Here is a 21,030-nt window from a genome sequence, read left to right on the forward strand (position 1 = left end):
GTGTGCATTGGGGAAAAAGGAGGGCAACGAACCAGGAATGCCCCTGCCTCCCTATTTCCTGCAGGCACCCAGCACCCGCCACCCCCTGCATCTTTCCATGCAACTCAACCCCTTCCTCCCTCTCTCCCCAGCACTGCAAGTTTAGATGCCTGGGCTACCGCTCTCCTGTCTTCCATGGCAGATGGGAGGGGGCGCATAGGACACGAATCTCCGAAGGGGGATACAGCCAAAAAAAAAAAAAAAGTTTGGAACCTCTGCCTAGTCCAGGAGTCTAGTGTGTACTCAACATACTACCCTAGGCCTATGCAGAAGGGATGGGTATTGTATAGGCACAGCGGTTCTCAAACTGTGGAGCAGGACCCCAAAGTGGGTTGCGACCCCGTTTTAATGGGGTTGGTAGGGCTGGCATTAGACTTGCTGTCACAGCATTAGTCCCGAGTCAATCCCCACCAGCATCTTTATAATAGAGTTTAATGCAACATGCACTCTTATTTTATACTATTATGTCACAAGGGATTCAGATATTTCGCCAAAAACAAACAGGAAATTAAACAACATGACAGTGACCTGGAAAAGTGTTTTGGTTTTTTTTGGTTTTAAGGCAAATCACAAAGAATCTAAAAGTTAGACAAAATATGCTGCTCCAAATCAAGGAGTAATTCAGAGTCTTGAATGTGTTCTCTGATAAAATGACAGTTGCCTTCCCCTTATTTTTAACACCAGGTACATGAACAGGTACATGAATTAATAGCATGCTAAACTATGATGCCTCATGGCACAATGCACAAATTGTGTGATCTAAAGCCAAGTATTGCATCTTTATTTGAGGACTATATTATTTTCTTGAAGAATAAAATCAGTACATTTCAAATCAAAAAGTCAGTTTATTAAAAACATATAAAAATATACATTTTATAAACATAACCATAAACACTCCTGTATTTATTCACTAGTTTGAAGTTACAATGCCTTATGCTTCACACCAGATTAATAAAAGAAGCTGCTCCAGTCCCAATGCTGCTATTACCAGCATAAATACATAGAATTCTTAGGAGTGGGAGAACCTTGCTCCACTAAGTCCTTCTTCCTGTTCCTGCCCCTTGAATGTGTTCCTGATATAGTGTAAAATAGCAGCGAAACATCCATCCTTTCCTTAAACACATTTTTCTGCATATATTCCCCTACAGCCTTTGAGCATCAATTCCCCACTCCAGTAACAGTCAGAGAGAAAGTGCTATTTCTGATACCTTTCCCTCCCATTCATAACTCCACAAGATGTCAACTCCCTGGAGTGTGAACAGTTCTTTACTCATATCCTTGTGTCCCCTCACTTAAGTCACTTAAAAACCACAATGAGAATGAGGTTCTCCTCCTCCAATCAATCCAAAGTGTGCTATCAGTAAAATGACAGAGGGTACTTCTGGGACAATCACACATTTTGCAAGAAGAATCTTTTTGCACCTTAGTTTTATAGTCAACTAAATTCCATAATTTCATCCCAAACATCCTTAAAATAAACTGAAAACAAAAGAACTGTATCTTTTACTTTTGGGCAATCAGCCATAGCTCTATCTAATCTATAAAATTACCAGAGTCATCCACCATACGATAGGTTACTGCCCTATTGAACTATTTGCTCTCTTTGGAAGTCTTCCTCAAGATCCTTGTGGAGTAGTTCCGTTTATATGTTATCCTCAGCAGTCACACAAAAATCGTTTTTGTTTTTTCTATCAAAAATCACTCAGTAGTTACCAGAACATGGAGCCAAGGGGTGGGGAAGCAATTACAGTTGGGGAGAAACCATATAGTACAAATGCACATGGGATCTTGCTGGGAGATATTAGATGACACAAGCCCAGTCAAATTAACTTCTACTCACTGCCACAGCAAATGCAATTTCTATGATGCAACAGTCTCATTTCTAGTTGAAACAGAGCAATCCAACTCCTACGTACTAAAAAACATTCACACAGCTAAAGTGGAATTTCTCTTTGAAGTACCTCTCCCTTCTCTTGAGAGCCAGATTTAAAAAGAAAGAGTTTTGCAAGATCATAAAACTCTTTAAACTTCAAGAGGCGGTCAGGATCAATGGGTCTGTGCAGAGTAACATTAGTTTATGTATATATAAATTGGAGATAAAAATACCACCAGTGGTGTGAGAGGTTAGAAAAGTTTGTGGTCTGATGGGATCATAACACAAGGTATTTTCCCTCTCTTAAATTCCACACTCCCTCCCACCATACTGCTCGGTGTGAGACAGGAGCCAGATAGTTACCAGGTTTCAACTGTAGAACAGCAGCTTTGGTGATCAAAGCTCGTTAATACTGGACAAGAAAAGTCTTAACTTAAAAAAAAACAGTTACCAAGAGAAGATGAATCATTAACACATTGTTGGACCATTCTGACAACTGAACTGGGTAAAGCGTTGGATTTTCCCTGACAAGCATCTTTGAGATCTTGATGTCAGAACCAATTCATCACCTGGCATCACTCTTCAGAGCCGGTCCTCTTACTAATACTTTTTTGTTTTAGATGTTCCTAAAATTATTTCAAAGCATGTGCCCCACCCTTTCTGAAAACCTCTGGGAAGCATATGCCACTCCCTACTTTCTCTACTGCTGAGCAGAAACATTAATTATCCTTACTAGGTAGGGACAGGGCAGACATATAATCTTTCATTTATAGGGCTAGAAATAAAAATCTCATGTTCTGCTTTTTAAAAAGCTATATCATTCACTATCAAGTATACACTGGATGTAAGGGGAACATCTTTATTGTTTATATTTGGAATTGGTTGGCATCAACTTAAAGATGACCTGCAAAGTGGAACAAAATTGGGCTTCTTCCCCATTTGCTGCTTTGTGGTAAATAAAGACAGCTCAGTTTTTCTGCTTGTTTTTTAACATTAGAATTAAAGTCCTCACTCACCCTGAAGACTCTGATGACTGATGAACTAATAAAATGGTGATGTCACATGAGCCAAGAAAGTGAAAGATGAGCTATTAAGAAGGGAATGGATTTTTTTCAGATTGGTTAACACACAGTTTTTTTGTTTTTGTTAACATCTATTTAACCTCTGTCACTAATTAATATTTTGAATAAAAGAAGCCCTTGTTAAAGATCCAACACCCTCACCCATTCAATTAAGGTGTCAAGGATACTCAGTAAATAATCCTTATACCACTCAGCTGTCCTCCAACAAAGCTAAGGAAAACCAAATTTTAGATTCCTGATACAAGCAAAACAAAACTAACAACCCTCCTCCCCCACAAATCTTTCAGGCCTTCATTATACATCATAAGGGAAAAATTGGGCACGAGCCCCATTTTTAAAAATTCCTTTGCCGGTCATCTTTAATACTAGGCAAATGTCACAAACCCACCAAATAAGCAGGACAGCTTTTTGTGTGAAAAATGTCCATGTTTGTGAGATTTGAGAATCTAGAGGGAACTTAATTTGTATCAACAAGAAGTTTTAAAAAGAGGTTAAAAATTAAGGCAAAGAAAGATTTTTTTCTTACACTACTCTCTCTCTCATAGATAAGTCTGTCAGCTTACCCTGAGCAATTTATATGAAGCATATTCTGAACATGGATCAGCCAGGGCATATGCACAAGTGTGCACATCTTGTATAGAAGGGTTTCATTTTCAAACTCTGATATTCAGAGGATGAGAGAGTGAAAAAAGTTATCCATAGTTGTTGCACAGAAAATGGCTTCATGCCTACCAGCGTTAATAATAATAATAATCTTCCTTTATAATATGCTGAGTGCAAAGCCTGTTTTCAACATCAATTTCTTGTTTCCTCTCCACAAGCACAGAACTTTTGGGGAAAGGATCATTTGAGTTGCTAGCTGACAGGCATATGTGAAGCTGCATGTTCTTTATTTTTTATTGGTTCTATAGTGACTGAGGAAGAAGGCTGAGCAAAGGGGCTAATGGCTGCATCTATCATCTTACAGCTGAGTGTCTCAGGTTGAGTTCCACCATTATGCATTGAGCACCTTTTTTTAAGATTATGCCCAACTGGCAATGAGCTAATATAGGTTTTGGCCCCGGTGCAGTAAATAAAGCAGACAGCATTATCATGTAAAAAGAAAAGAAGTACTTGTGGCACCTTAGAGACTAACCAATTTATTTGAGCATAAGCTTTCATGAGCTACAGCTCAGCTCACGAAAGCTTATGCTCAAATAAACTGGTTAGTCTCTAAGGTGCCACAAGTACTCCTTTTCTTTTTGCGAATACAGACTAACACGGCTGTTACTCTGAAACCTAGCATTATCATGTAGTACCTACCAAGCCAAGAGTGGGAAAGTAACACGTATCAGAGATTGACGTAGGAGGCTTTTGATGCCAATGGCCCATGCAAATAAATATTCCTGCTTTAGAAAGCAGTAGATGAATACTGATGCCTCACATATAAATCACTATGTTCCCTTGCTAGGTGAAGGAGAGCAAGAGGTGATTCAGGACTGTGGGAATAAGGATGCAGAGATGAATCCAAAATGTACAGAAGTGGTTTAGAGAAGTAAGAGTGATGCTTAACGGGTGGGTTATATACAAATTTTAAATAACTGTTGAATCCAGGTCTCCAAAAAACAGAAACCAGTGGTATAATAAAACTAACAAACAAAAGCAAAACTTTTACAGAGTAAAAGAGAACAGTGCTAATTAGTTCCAATAACCATATTCCAGATCAGTTACCAGTTAAATATCTCTCAGCAAAGTTTTACTGTGTATATCCCTCATGGAAATATGCAACGATGCCCCCTAAAAAACACTTTTTCACAGTTGATATCAAGTAACAAAGACAAAACAAAAGCTGATTTCTGGGATGACTAAGTCTCCAACATGAAAAACTCTGGCCTGGAAAAGGAAGATGAATCCACTTCTCTTTTCAAACTTCAGTTCTAAATAGACAGTGATGAAAAAAATCCAGTATGTGAAGTTATACCTGTAAGTAAAATCAATGTCAGATAGAAATGTTTCTTCTTGTTTTGCATTTCTAGGCCTATACAATGGAGAAAAATCTGCTTCTACTGTAGGTTTTTTCCTTCTACTCTCTCCGAGTCTTTGTGATTAAGTGCAAAATTTTCCCTCAGGGCAAGGAGGGAACGGTTTTTATCTCACTGATCAGAGAGTGCTTGAATAAAAACGGCAGGGAGGGGAGGGTGTTATTTTATTGAAACAATTATATGTATTGTTCAAACTAAGAACCTCCCAATTTCAACAATTGCCTTAAAAATAAAGGTGAAAAAAAGACAGTAGTCAGGTGTGCGGGAACTGTTTTGTCTCATCTGGAAGACTTCTGACTCAGCCTAATAGTTATACAATTTGCTAACACACAAAATTACACCCACAGTAACATGCTAAGTCCTATTTGATGTCTATTGTGACACTCAGGCGAAGTCCAAGTAATGTGTAGCCATTTGGTTATTTGCTTGAATTTTTTCTAGATGTTCTGAAGTGGACTAAAGATGCACCTTCTTTGTATAGTTAATTCTTCTTTTGATTTTTGTAAGCTCACTATTGAATGCTCCAGTGGCCACTCCTGTGCAAAAACTGCTAGTTGGAACTTGGTGACTGTCTCATAGACTTCCTTGCATCTTAAAATGTCATGTTTTTCCATCACTGCTAACCTCTAGCATATTGTCCTTGTAATCCAAAAAGAAGAAGCAACACAACTATTATCAGCCAAAATCTCTACCTAAATATGATTTCAAAAGCACTTTAAAATGTTAAACAAAATGAAGGGCAAACTTCTTTGTCAGTGCTAGGTACAGCCATGTGAAAAGTCATGGGTTTATTCTAGTCTCAGCCTTTTGATCTGGCACGCAGCCTTACTGCTTTGAGCTATGAACTTGCAAATCTCATGAAGAAGAGCTGGACAGTACTAGAACAGCAGACCCCAAAAAAACAAAACAAAACTAAAAAAAAAACAAAACTGAGGGTGCTGCAGGAAGTGATAATACGCCTAACTGAAAGTCCACTGGCGTCAATGGAGGTCTTTCCATTGACTTCAATGGTCTTTGGAACATACCCTCCACATGTGACATTATTCTCTGTGAATCAGTACTGAACCAATGCCCCACTTACGATAAGTAGAACTGAGCATCTCTTGGATGGGTAAAGGATGTTGTGCTTCTAGAAGGAAGGCCTTTGGGTAAAAGAGAGGTTCTGTCTGACCATATGTGATCATTAAGAATCCAACCGTTCTTTTCATCCATTGTAAAATACTGGACATTATCATGTAACTACTCTTCATAAAAAAATCGGCTTGAGAATGGGCATGAGTAATCGTAAGTTTCTACTCTTGAAAAGTTCCTATCAGAAAAATGTTCCTGACAGTGAGTTCTACATAAGATTGTGGAACAAATTCTTAAGGGAAGTGGTGAAAGAATCATTGCTGGGATCTTTGAAAACTAAACTGGTCAAACAAAGCATAGGCAAATACATGCCTAGAAACAATCTTGTGAAAGTCCCTTTGGGACATGAATAGATCTGAACTATTGGCCCTTTTCCAGCTCTAATTTCTTTGGGCAGCCTCTCTTTCAAACCACTGTGTGTTAGCAGTTCTTTACCTTCATTAACAATACACAAAGCTATCCTTTCAGCAGAGAACTGGAGACACCGTAGAGATATATTTGGGAATCTATCTTCCAGTTCACTTCTTAGTTTGAATTTGTTTTTCCAGACAGCTCCAGATGGTTGGAAGAACTCTGTACGCCATAACTTATCCTTGAACAAATGCTTTGAGAAAGTTGAAAACAAGTCAGGTGGCTCTTCTCGGAAAGGCTGTTTGTGGGCACTGAATCCAGCCAAAATTGATAAGATGCAGGAAGAGCTTCAGAAATGGAAGAGGAAAGATCCAGTTGCTGTGAGGAAGAGTATGGCAAAGCCAGGTTAGTAATATGCTAGCGCATTAGTTCTCAAACAGTGATCCACATAACCCTTCTTCGCAGCAGGCGGTATAAATATTTTGAGAATCAAGCAATAGAGGAGGATTTGGGTGCTGGGAAAGGACATGATCCATGTCCAAGACCTCTTGCTTATTAAATGGTTGGCAGCACAGAAATGTAGGATTAGAGCTAGAGTAACAGCTGTTTTTGCTGAGAGACTTCCAAATATTCATAATGCTACAGATCAAAAGGCACTCTGGAGCTTAGAGGTATATTCCCTATCATTTCAGTGAAAGATGTATCTCCCTTGACATCTGTCTAATCTTTGATATAAAAGAGACAGAGTTAAGCACTGAGGAATAAAACTTGGGGTTATTTAGCATGCGACTATCCCATCTTTAAATAAAAAAAATTACTTTATGAAATACTCACTTGAGATTTATGGGTACTCCCTGGGTCTGTGTTTCCACACTAGATACCAATTTCATTGCTGTTTTAAGATTGGCATTTTCATCTCGTTTTCATTTTCTGAGCAACACTTAAAATTCCAGTTGCAACCTAGGCAGACTCACAAGCTCAATGTTGGGTAGGCATTAACAGTACTACATCAAATTGTAATTTGGTTTTGTTCTGTTTTTGTCTTTTAGAAGAACTTGACACATTGATAGGAGACAAGGCTGAAAAACTAAGATCTTCAACCGTGTCCTGCAATCCAACTGGTGTGGCAAGTTCAGCAGTTTCCAGACAGATGTCAGTCCAGCCCCATTCTCTGTCTGAGCCATCCCTGTCGTCTAATATCCAACAGCCTTTACACACCATTCACACAACAGGACCTCTACGTGCCAAGAACCCACTACCAAGTTTGCTTGGAGGGCACCAAACTCCATGTTATACATCACCACAGGTTTTCCCTCAGATCTCACCTACCTTAATGCAACAATCACCTGGTATCCCTCAGAGCATCTTCCCTTCTGCAGATACTCAAATTGAACTCAGAGCACAACCTAGCACCACCCAAGACTCACCCTTGCCAGCCCAGACCCCTCCCATACATGGTATGAAGATGTTGACAGAGCACTCCACAGCCAGGACAATGCAGGACACACTCATGCAAGAAGCAGACATGAGCAATGATATTGATGCTCTTAACCCTTCCCTGATTGACTTTGATCTCCAAGGTAAGTGCCTGATATTCCACTAAATGTTTATTTGCTATTTGTACACTTATGATATCAAGAACTAACCATAGAAGAAATCTCCTTTTCTCCTTGCATGCATGAAAAAGCAATGACTAGACAAGTGACCATTAGTTCTTTTCTTGGGCTACTTGTCCTTTCCACACCCAGAGAAAAGCAGTTCACTAAGATTCATTATCTCATGCAGTATAGAACTTAATATTACTTATAGAGACTGTTACCTAGAGAAGACATAATTTAGAACCAGAACTTGGAAAATGGTTTACTCCCTGCAAACTCTGTGGTCCCTAAATACTGTAATGCAATATGTCAAATGTAGCCCTCCACCTCATCACACATATTTCCTAAGTAAAAAGTATCCTAGACATAGTTATTAGATGAATGTCAGATACAATATCACATGAGAACAAGAAAACATGTTTTTATTTGAGTGCATGGTACATAATTTTTGGTTGCATTCACCATTATTGTTACAATCCTCTTCCAGTTTTTTGCTAAAAAAAATTTAAAAAAAATGCAACTTACTCTGTATACAATTTACCACAGATGTTTGAGTGATCACTTCACTGACCTCCTACACTTGGTAAAGTTTGCTGAAATGATTGTGTATTGCAGACATCAGAGCTCCTGTTCTCAGCCAAACAAATCTTCCTTGGACTAGATATAGTGCTCAAGGCCCAAATCACCCTGCCACTGCAAAAATAATGATCAGTGGAAGAGCCAAAGTTAGGTGAAAAATCTCCAGCTTAGAGGCTGTACAGCTCCTGCTGGATCATGCCATAGGAAGGGTAGGTTTTGCCCAGCTGCAGGGGACAAGAGGCATACCAAACATCCTCATGGAAATACAACAAAAACAGAATGCAGCAGTAGAAATGGAAGAGGCACAGTGCAAGCCTGTGGATCCAATAGGGTTGAGTGCACATCATTATTACGGCAAGGCACTGGTGCAAAATATTGTTCCAGCTCCATTGACAACAAGATCTAAGGGAACAGGGAACAATGGTATCAGAAGCTGCCAGACCATCTCCAAATGGTCAAAAAACCCTGTAGGGTATAGATTTCTCCTTTAGTTGCTGATGACTAAAAGGTGGATTTTTAAGTGCACCATTCTGCACCTTTCCAAATACAAAATTCAACAGTTCATGCCTCTCTCTTGGCTCCTCAACCTTTCTAAATATCTTATTTTGTGTATGCACATATTTGTGTTCCCTGCACTCTGTACCTCTGACCCCCCTGGCATGATGCCACCAAGCACCAGCCCTGCTGTTGCACAGATTTTTCAGCCATTCCATCTTAAATTACTTCCCTTTCTCTACTCTATGGCCTGTTTTATTCTACAAAATGATCTGGCCTTGGGTTTGGGGTTCACTGTCTAATAAATGGGACTTGTTAAGTTGTCAAACATCTCACAAACTTAAGGCAAATTCTGTCTTCATTTACATGCAGTATGTCAAACTTATTCTAGGAAGAGGGGTAAATTATATTTCACATTATGATGCATAAACCGTGCTTACAAGTTTAGGGAGATACGCTCCCCCATATCCACAGAAAGTCTCCCACAAAAAGTGAGCAGAGAATGTGGCCCTCATGCAGTAGCTAAACTTCTAGTTAGTGTCACCTTTGTGTTCTGCATCATTCAGTGAGAAATGGCAGTGTACATCTTCAGGACAAGAAGCATTTCTGAAGTTTGCTTATTTGACCATTTATACATGCCGTTACTTGATTTGACCACATAACTGCAGTAAACTCCATGTGCAGATTAAGCACACAATTGTGCACCAACATTATCTGAAAGTCTGTCCCACTGCAGTTTTGTCTACACTGAGCTGAGGGCATGATTTCCACCCATGCTAGCTCTTCCCATCACTTGCCAGGCTGCAGCTACACCTGATTTTAAGGGCCTATCTACACTTACAAGGCTGCAGTGGCGCAAGTGAAGATGCTACCTAAGCCAATGAGAGGGCTTCTCCCACTGGCATAGGTAATCAACCTCCCATTGGCGTAACACTGTCTATAGGTCAGTAGAACTATGTTGTCACTCAAGGATGTGGTTTTCCACATCCCAGGCGACATAGTTATACCGACAAAAGTTGCTAGCGTAGACCAAGCCTTAGTTTCATTAGAGCTAATGTATGTCTCCTCAAGCTAGGAATCACACCCCAAATCTTAAAGTGTAGACATACTCAAAGCATCATCATTAGTTGAAAAATCAACACCCTGCTGAGATGAATGGGGGGGGCAGTTTGCACTTTTAAAAGCTGTTGCTAGGTATAGTTGAAAATTCATCAGTTCACATTTTCAAAGGCATGTTCGTGACAATATGTGCTAGAAATGCGTTTTAAATGAAAGTATACATGCCGCTGAATGTGAATTTGTCAGCTGATGATGTAAAACAGTTCTTGCTGTCTGTTTTATCTCACAAGTGCTCAGCAGTAGACATGATGCACCAAGAGTGGACTCACTCTTAAAAGAAAAAGAAACAAAAGCAAACACACACACACACACACGAAAGCCAAAGACTACATCAGTGTGTTGGTTTTGTTTTTTGTTATAGGAAATCTTTGGGAAGAACTGAAAGATGACAGCCTGGCTGTGGATCCCTTGGTTCTCATTTCAACATCCCCAATATCCTCTCAGTGCTTCCCTTCTCACTATCAGATGGATAGTAACAGCAGCAATAACCTCACCACCCAGAATAGCAATCCGCATAGCAGCTTACCTGACTTACAACTCACTACGCTTTACTCTGCCTTTATGGAATTGGATACAGTGTCCACAGCCTACTTGAATAATTCTGGATCCAAGCCTATAGCACTAGTGTGAACCACAAAACAACCCAGTTACATTATTTTTGTCCCAAAACAGTCTTAACAGTCACACTGTTTTACTTACTCTTAGCACCTTCAGGTAAAATAAATCAGAACTGTGTCCATTTGAATGAGAACTATCTTTTTTTCCCAGAACTGGGCTGCAGGAAATTCAAGACCGCTCTAATACTACTGGTAGCGTATTTTTTTAAATGTTGAAAAATATATGGTTCACTAGCTTAAAGACAAAGTGATGTTGACCAATACAGCCATTAACAGCTTAATCAAGCCATCCATCTTTTATATTTTCATAAACCAAATTAGCACCTGGAGAAAAGAAACAACTGTCAAATATTTTTATGAAAGATACTTACAACTTAATGCGTAAGTCAAGGCATACAGAAATAAAATCTTCTCCAAACACTTTTCTGAAGTTAGTGATGTCCACAACTTCTGCGGCAGACCACTACAGAAAATGTACATATTAAAAACATTTTCACAACCTCCTCAAAAGAAAGTTTGGAGTTTGGCAGAAAGACACACATATACTGCAAACTATGCAAAAACTATAAGAGGATTAGCCTCCTGACAAATTAAAACAAAAAGCAATAAATACACTGTAGCAGGAAGTTTCACACATTTTACTGGGTTTAAAAAGAAATCAAAACCTTTTTTTAAAAATAAAACCAACAATTTAGTAGAATTTTTATGTGGCTGGAAAATTATTCATATTTAGTCCCTATTTTTATCCAGATGGGCTGAGGAGGTAGAGGTATTACACAACCTTTGAATCAAGATATTGAAGAACAAACACAGAGAACCAGCCACAATATTTTTGTTAAGTACCTTTTTATTGGATACTTTCTATTAATATAGGATTTGAAATGGTTATTAAAAGTATGGTGTCAAGAACTTTTCAAATCATTTCAAATGAGACAGAAATTGTATTTTAAAATAGCTAGACCTGATTCTGGAAGAGGAAAAACAGAGCGGCAGAAAATACCAGGGAACAATTTTTGTATGTAGAGGAATGGTCTGGACAGAATACCAAATCATAATCCTTTGTGGATGATTATGTCAGAAAAATAATATCCATAGTAAGTGAAACCACCTTTGTCTCATGGAATAACACACCTATTTCAAATTAAGTGCTATATAAATTTTGCATCTGGATGGTCTAGTGCAGTGGTTTTCAACCTTTTTTCATTTGCAGACCCTTAAAAATTTTTTATGGAGGTGCAGACCCCTTTGGAAATCTTAGACATAGTCTGCAGAACCCCAAAGGTCCACAGACCTCAAGTCGAAAACCCCTGACGCCAAAGCCTTCCTAAAGAGACTCTTTATGGTCCTATCAGGGAGTCCACAGGTTTGACTGACATGCCTCTTACTCTACCTACTCACAGGCAAAGAGAGTAGAGTGAGAAATACAGGAGAGCTTGCCAAGCTGCCCAACATACAAGGCAGAATGGGGAGTGCTAGGTAAATGTACCAGAGCTGGCAGGATGCCATCTTGACCATCCAAACAAGGATGATAGGAGAAAAACTGAAGGGTTCGTTACTCCTTTGTTAATAGCTGGCAGGAAATAGAGGTGTGAGGGGAAAGAAAAACTGTTGCATCAAAAGGAGCTGCAGAAAGGCACAGAATAAATTGTGGGACAATGTCTTGACATAGTATTGTGATGTCTGCACCATGAGGTTTCACCAGTGTGAAGGCAGGGCCACTTCAATGCAACAACTCTAATCTCATCACAATGTGAGAACTTCTCTCCAGAATTATATTTCAGAGTAGCAGCCGTGTTAGTCTGTATCCGCAAAAAGAAAAGGAGTACTTGTGGCACCTTAGAGACTAACAAATTAATTTGAGCATAAGCTTTTGTGACGAAAGCTTATGCTCAAATTAATTTGTTAGTCTCTAAGGTGCCACAAGTACTCCTTTTCTTTTTGCAGAATTATATTGTGGCTCTCTGCCGTTCTATTGGATGACAGAGTAGCTTTTGTGCTATGCAAAATTGAGTACTACTTGTCTAATGGAGCTTCTTTACATCTTACTAGAAATACATTATACCAAATGGTATTGGCTCGTAGCACAAATTATGATAGATTGTTTATACTCAGGAAGAGCTATGTTGCAGCACTTTTTGTGCATTCCATTCAACAGTTTGTGTATTCAATTCACTGCACTAAAACGGAAATTAAGTTTTGGGGGAAAAGTTATAACTTGTATTAAAAGCTGCTGGAATGTCACCGTATTTGTGCTCACAGCATCAGAGAAAAAAGAACTGGAAGTATTTTCTGCTTAGAGAAGCACTGCCAAACAGTTTAGCTTCAAAATTTGACCTACTTAATTCTGGAGCTCTACAGATTTCTAAATTAAGTCGCCAATTCTGCAAACACTTAAGCACATGTGTAACTTTATTAATGCAAGTAGTCCTGTGACATAAATGGGGCTACTCACTTAAATAAAGTTATACACATGCTTTGGAGTTCGCAGGATTAAGGCCTAGAGTTTTCTGGACTTTGATTAATCTGTCCTGTCATTCTCCCCTTCCAGGGTTAAAATAGGCCAAAACGTAATTTGGGTAAGAAAATTACTCTGTCTTGAAGCTGCCAAATCCGAATCTTTAAAGGTGATACATTATTCTAAATATCCATTTGAAAAGCATACATTACTATATCCATCACTTTAAAAATTCACACCACACACATAATTGTGATGCTCTTGTGCTCCTTCTGCAGGTTCTACAGTAGTACTTAGCTAACACAATTCCTTGAGTTGTGGTAACATCACTGATAACAGTGACAGAAAAACAATCATCATGAAACACTGAGCAGGCATGGGGAGATAAATCCATATTTGCCTGAATTAAAAGGTTAAATATTGTAGAAAGACATTTTATTTTCAAACTTCTAACAGATTTAGAAACCACTGAAAATTCAGAAACGAGAGTTATTCACTTTCTTAGTTTACCTAAGAAAGCACCTTATAGAGAATATGGTTAATTCAGTTTTTAAATGCCTGTTTAATTTCCAGGGTCCTGGCAATTCATAGTTAGAAATTTTGCTGAATGTAACTGAGCAGATACGCATGCAACTGTTCCATTTATCTTTTGAGGGCAAGGGGAGATGCAGACTCAATTACATTTTGAGAGCAAAGACAATGGCTCAGTAAAGGGCATGTTTAAAATAAAGTTTATTTAGCAAATAATGTTACTTTTCAGTATTAAATTTGAAGTAATCTATTATACATATTCACAAAATAAAAATCATATAGGCCTTGACCTTACCAAAAGATCAGCTTGCTCAGATCCTTGTGTCTGTATGGTGTCCCATTTACTTCAATGAGACATTGCAAAGCTGTGCCAGTGCAAAACATTGTAGGATTAAGACCATAAACCCTGATCCTGCAAACCATTTAATAATCATGTGTGTAATTTAGCTCATATCAGTAAGTCACACGCTCTAATAGCGTTTCATGATCAAAGCCTAAGTATCTGAGGGCCCAAACTTATACACTTACTAGTTGGTGTAGGCTGAGATTTTCAAATGGGCCTAAGGGAGTCAGATGGACAAATCATACTGACTTTCAATAAGAGTTGGGTGCCTAACTTCTTTAGGCTTCTTTGAAAATTCCAGCGGTAATGTTCACTACTTCATTTGAGTTCAATGGGATTATGGCCAGCAAAAAGTACTACACAGGTGTTTGCTAGATCAAGCCCTACAAAACTAACAATCTTTCCAATATTTTACATTTTACAGAGGTTTTTTTTCCAAGATAATATATAATAAAGTATCTAAAAGAACAAACAACAGAGGTACTAAAAGTATAGCCCTATCATTCTGCATAGGAAAGACAAATTGTAATAAAAATCTATTTATGATTGAAAAAATCCCAAAAAACACTGCGTATGAAGATTTTTTTTTTAAAATGATAAATTAGTTAAGGGCAACAGTGGCTGGAAATTGCCAGCAGTGCATTAAATGTCAATTGTAAAGGCTCCAAATTCAATTATGGTAAAACTAAGTTCAATTTCTGTGTTAAACTTTTCAACATGTGGGCACAACAATTCACACACACATTGTGAACTGTTAGATTTGGATTTAGTGGGCCAAATCCTCCTCTCAAATGCACAATGTATTAAGTCCACGTGGCTATTGTGCTTGTTGCTGCAGTATATTCAGTAGTTTTCTTGTACGTCTAGCAGTATTCCACACTTTCTGGGTGATAGAATAAATTTTCCAAAGAATGAATAGGTATATTAAAAGCAAAAGAAAAAACGCTTTTTGTTTTATGTTTTCCTTGTAAATTTTTTGTGATGACTACTTTGATGCATTATGGCCTCACTAAAGTAAGTTATCTTTGCTACAATCTGTTTATATAAAAATATTTATTGTAAGCACCTTAATGTTTTATCCAATGTATTTCAGTGTTAAAGTGGTTGTATATTATGCAAAATTACAATTGATTATATGTTTTTTCTCATACTATAAAGAATAATGTTGGGGGGAAAAAAAGACTGTAAACTATTAACTAATTTGAAATTGACCACTCTTCCAAATTGTAACTTGTTTTTTCTAGCATAACATATATTTTGTTGCAGTTCAGAGTTTGTGACTCTGGTAGCTGGGAAAGTTCCATTGACATGGGATTCTCTCATCACACACAGATACTACAAACCAGAAATGTAGAGCAATTATTAAAAAAAAAAGTTTTTAAAAAATCAGAGAAGGTATAGTTCCCACCTCAGTACTATTTGGTTTTAATTTTTTTTTTTTTTAATATTACCTCTGATGTGATGCAGCCCAGTATAAGTAGACTCTCTTTTCTTCAAACGCTTAATAATGGAACCACAGCTTATGATGTGCCGTATGTGGACTTAAGATTTTCCAGAGGTGGCAATTCTACTTTAGTGTCTTCTGTAAAGAAATTTTCTAGGAAATTAAGGGGGGGGGGGGGGGCTGAAGGGACAATATAAATTCCATATTTTTCCCAGTCCATGACTAGTGGTGTTTGCTCACTAGTCAACGTGGACCAAATGTATTTTGTAGATACCAATTTTTCAGGGGAAAAAAGAGTAGTCTTCTAGAAATCTAAGTGTACTTAGCATCACAAATACCTGACTAGACAACAAAAGGAATTGCTCACGGTTTCCTTCTCCAATGGTATGAGTAGGAAGCATTTGCATGTAAAAGTTTAGTATGTTTTTTAAATGGTCTGTTTTAAATGCCTGATTTAAACTTTATAATCTTGCCTAAATGCCAGTTTATTTTGGTGCTAACAACATTTTTCCAATTTCTTAATTTTTCAAAATTCCCTGAGCTTTTAACTTTACAAGAATTATGGCTAAAGGAGGCTGCCACCCATACATTTCCCTTTTTTCATTTGTAAAACTACAATCTCATCTGAGGAACAGACACCTGTTTTATTGTCACTATCCACTTTCTAGGATATTTTCAATTAACAGTCTTTGCATCTCACTCAAATACCTGTGCTATATATAAACCACAGTATCTGGTCAACATATATTATGAAAATAGACAAAATTTTAAACTGGCAAGTTAATGTTGTTTCATGTATCTTGAATATTTTTCTCTGTACACAATCCTTGACACTCAAAAGCACAATTGGTTTGTAAGTGCTTTCAAAAACTACCCATCAAATCCCACCACATGAGCAGTTGATTCAATTAATCAATATTAATGTTTCCATTTTTTTTGTAATACTTGAATAAGATTATTTTATACCTGTGCTCAAACACTTGTACTTAGCTACTGCATACCAAAAATAATAAATACTATTAAATGAGTGTTTGCTGACTTTCTGACAATTCCTAGGCTACGACAAATAAAAAGAAGCTGTTTACAAGCTCAAGAGGGAAACAGACCATTTGTCTTGTCCCTGCTTCCCTCAACTCAGTAATATAATTGGAAGATTGAAGAAGTTCTACTCTGAACTAATGGATTCTTCTGTTAAGGCAGCTAAAATGCATACAATTTGAACCTAGACATTTCTTGCCATATGGAAAAAGAGGAAGGAGTATTTGCCTGTGTGAAGAGTGGTAACTGTGGCAAGATACACAAATAATTCTGACTCACAATTAATCAAAATCGACAGGAATGAGACCAATGTCAAGGCATTTTAAAGTGCGTGATCTTATTTTCCCCTATAGTTTTATAAATCTCTGAATTCTCCTGCAAAATTTAATGTTTAAATTGTTGAATGGACCACACAGGTGATATAATAAGCAATGGGATAAAGACCCTCATTACTGACCAAAAGTTACCGCCAGTTGTTGACAGCCTATGTGAAATGAGTTGATGTGTAATAAATATTGCTTTGAACAGCGGTTACTGAATATGTACTGTAGCCACTTTTTAAACCTCAATAATTTAGCCATTTTAACAGAATGTCAAGAAGTACTAATGCTCATTATAGATTAATGGGAAGTAAAATTTCACATTTTAAATCTAAACTACTTTTGAGCTGCTTGCAAAACCAAATTTAAACCCACAATATTTTATTAGACTCAAAATTAATAAAACACTTATTAAGGGTATAACCACGTACATTACTTCGTTTTGTTGGATACTATAAATGCTTGGGACTCGATGTGATATCAGCTAAAGGGGTTAAAGAGAAGAGAAAGATAATGTTTTAATTAAATACATTTTCAAGTGTATATTTCTTCCATAGTGAATGTTAGTATGGGGCCAGGCTCTGAAGGAGATGAAACTATGTCTTCTTCAAATAAAGATCCCCTTCTTTAAGGCTTTGGTCTCTGATTAGAAAAGGAATGGGAAGGAATTTTATAATGCCACAGTTTGTTTTGTCATACATTTAGTACCTTACTCCAAAAGTAATAGCAGACTTCAGTGAGACGAGTTGCTTATTAAGGTACTAGTTATCATGAGTAAGGGTATTAGAATCTGGCCCTAAATTGAAAATGGGAGAACTTTCTTTGGCCCTCTGACCTATTGGCAGGCTAGTGAAGAATACGTTTTTGTATATATTTATTTTTATTACTGAGTGCTGTTTACTTTCTCACTCACCTGTTTTCCTGTATTAGTAAATACTTACTTGCACCAAATATTTACACTTGAATAACATGCTTCACATACAGCATCCATAAAATTGACACAAGTTTGTTCAGCACATCTGAACATATATGCTGCATATAGGATGATACACTTATAGAAACATAAGAACGCTTCAGAAAATAAGATTAGTTTAGATATTCCCCTAGGTCTGCGTTCAGTAAAATTTATACTGGCATTTCTTCCACTGATGTAGCTGCACCAGTGCAAATTCCTAACACAGAATTGGTTTACACTGATGCAACATGATTTGTGCAATACAATGATTTGTACCCTAGTGTAAATTCCATGAGTGCAAATTATGCTGCACTGGTGTAAACAGCATCTATTCTAGGTGTTTCCGTTGTTAGTTGAAAACCTGATATGGCTAAGGCCTAACAGTTTTAATTCTCCCACTAATAATGGGAGATTTACACAAATAACTCCCCAAAAAAGGAGGACTTGTGGCACCTTAGAATATAACAAATTTATTTAAGCATAAGCTTTCATGAGCTACAGCTCACTTCATCGGATGCATGCAGTGGAAAATACAGTGGGGAGATTTTATATACACAGAGAACATGAAACAATGGGTGTTATCATACACACTGTAACGAGAGTGATCAGGTAAAGTGAGCTATTACCAGAAAGAGAGAGGAAAAAAAACAAACAAACCAAAAACACCTTTTGTAGTGATAATCAAGATGGGCCATTTCCAGCAGTTGACAAGAATGTCTGAGGAAGGGGGGGGTGGGGGGGGAGAATAAACATGGGGAAATAGTTTTACTTTGTTTAATGACACATCCACTCCCACTCTTTATTCAAGCCCAACGTAATGGTGTCCAGTTTGCAAATTAATTCCAATTCAGCAGTCTCTCATTGGAGTCTATTTTTCAAGTTTTTTTGTTGAAGAATTGTCACTTTTAGGTCTGTAATCGAGTGACCAGAGAGACTGAACTGTTCTCCGACTGGTTTTTGAATGTTTTAATTCTTGACGTCTGATTTGTGTCCATTCATTCTTTTACGTAGAGACTGTCCAGTTTGGCCAATGTACATGGCAGAGGGGCATTGCTGGCACATGATGGCATATATCACATTGGTAGATGTGCAGGTGAATGAGTCTCTGATAGTGTGGCTGATGTGATTAGACCCTATGATGGTGTCCCCTGAATAGATATGTGGACACAGTTGGCAATGGGCTTTGTTGCAAGGATAGGTTTCTGGCTTAGTGGTTTTGTTGTGTGGTTGCTGGTGAGTATTTGCTTCAGGTGGGGAGGCTGTCTGTAAGCAAGGACTGGCCTGTCTCCGAAGATCTGTGAGAGTGATGGGTCGTCCTTCAGGATAGGTTGTAGATCCTTGATGATGCACTGGAGAGGTTTTAGTTGGGGGCTGAAGGTGATGGCTAGTGGCATTCTGTTACTTTCTTTGTTGGGCCTGTCCTGGAGTAGGTAACTTCTGGGTACCCTTCTGGCTCTGTCAATATGTTTCTTCACTTCAGCAGATGGGTACTGTAGTTGTAAGAATGCTTGATAGAGATCTTGTAGGTATTTGTCTCTGTCTGAGGGGTTGGAGCAAATGCAGTTGTATTGTAGAGCTTGGCTGTAGACAATGGATCGTGTGGTGTGGTCTGGATGAAAACTGGAGGCATGTAGGTAAGTATAGCGGTCAGCAGATTTCCGGTATAGGGTGGTGTTTATGTGACCATAGCTTATTAGCACCATAGTGTCCAGGAAGTGGATCTCTTGTGTGGACTGGTCCAGGCTGAGGTTGATGTTGGGATGGAAATTGTTGAAATCATGGTGGAGTTCCTCAAGGGCTTCTTTTCCATGGGTCCAGATGTTAAAGATGTCATCAATATTGCGCAAGTAGAGTAGGGGCATTAGGGGACGAGAGCTGAGGAAGCGTTGTTCTAAGTCAGCCATAAAAATGTTGGCATACTGTGGGGCCATGTGGGTGCCCATAGCAGTGCCGCTGATTTGAAGGTATACATTGTCCCCAAATGTGAAATAGTTGTGGGTGAGGACACAGTCACAAACTTCAGCCACCAGGTTTGCCGTGACATTATCGGGGATACTGTTCCTGACGGCTTGCAATCCATCTTTGTGTGGAATGTTGGTGCAGAGGGCTTCTACATCCATAGTGGCTAGGATGGTGTTTTCAGGAAGACCACCAATGGATTGTAGTTTCCTCAGGAAGTCGGTGGTGTCTCGAAGATAGCTAGGAGTGCTGGTAGCGTAGGGCCTGAGGAGGGAGTCTACATAGCCAGACAATCCTGCTGTCAGGGTGCCAATGCCTGAGATGATGGGGTGTTCAGGATTTCCAGGTTTATGGATCTTGGGTAGCAGATAGAATACCCCTGATTGGGGTTCCAGGGGTGTGTCTGTGCGGATTTGTTCTTGTGCTTTTTCAGGGAGTTTCTTGAGCAGATGGTGTAGTTTCTTTTGGTAACCTTCAGTGGGATCAGAGGGTAATAGCTTGTAGAATGTGGTGTTGGAGAGCTGCCTAGCAGCCTCTTGTTCATATTCCGACCTATGCATGATGACAACAGCACCTGCTTTGTCAGCCTTTTTGATTATGATGTCAGAGTTGTTTCTGAGGCTGTGCATGGCATTGTGCTCTGCACAGCTGAGGTTATGAGGCAAGTGATGCTGCTTTTCCACAATTTCAGCCTGTGCACATCGGCGGAAGCACTGTGTGTATGGTAACACCTATTGTTTCATGTTCTCTGTGTATATAAAATTCCCCTACTGTATTTTCCACTGCATGCATCCGATGAAGTGAGCTGTAGCTCAAATAAATTCATTAGTGTCTAAGGTGCCACAAGTACTCCTTTTCTTTTTGCAAATACAGACTAGCCCGGCTGCTACTCTCCCCATCAAGAAATTCACTGCAGTTTTTACTTTTCTTAGTGGGCATAATATAGATGGTGTGTATGCTCCCTTTATGCAGCCAGGTGTGTTTATATTAAAACTGATCCATCTTCAGCTAGTCATAGTGTCACATATTTTAATTGCCCCCTCCCCCCCAAAAAATGTATTTTCTGCTTAGCTTCTTTAA

General features: G+C 38.5%; 1 protein-coding gene and 1 long non-coding RNA gene across 4 annotated transcripts in view; one reads left to right on the forward strand and one right to left on the reverse strand.

The window, feature by feature from the left end:
- Positions 1–14,783, forward strand: part of FOXN1 (forkhead box N1) — a 54,372-nt gene extending 39,589 nt beyond the window's left edge. For 2 of the 3 annotated variants that reach the window (XM_043530968.1, XM_043530970.1), the window contains 3 exons: positions 6,695–6,902; positions 7,547–8,077; positions 10,650–10,918. In XM_043530968.1, the coding sequence (XP_043386903.1) occupies positions 6,695–6,902; positions 7,547–8,077; positions 10,650–10,918 (1,008 nt within the window). Of the gene's footprint in view, positions 1–6,694; positions 6,903–7,546; positions 8,078–10,649 lie in introns of all 3 variants that reach the window. The other variant, XM_043530969.1, reaches the window with a different exon arrangement.
- On the reverse strand, positions 8,495–18,519 carry LOC122463177. The gene is made up of 4 exons (XR_006286281.1): positions 17,468–18,519; positions 15,686–15,816; positions 14,187–14,303; positions 8,495–11,229 (listed from the first exon to the last, which is right to left on the reverse strand). It is a non-coding gene; the product is annotated as an uncharacterized LOC122463177 (long non-coding RNA).
- Between the last annotated feature and the right edge of the window lie 2,511 nt (positions 18,520–21,030).

The sequence above is a fragment of the Chelonia mydas genome, chromosome 17 (assembly GCF_015237465.2).
Source record: "Chelonia mydas isolate rCheMyd1 chromosome 17, rCheMyd1.pri.v2, whole genome shotgun sequence".
Classification (NCBI taxonomy): Eukaryota; Metazoa; Chordata; order Testudines; family Cheloniidae; genus Chelonia; species Chelonia mydas.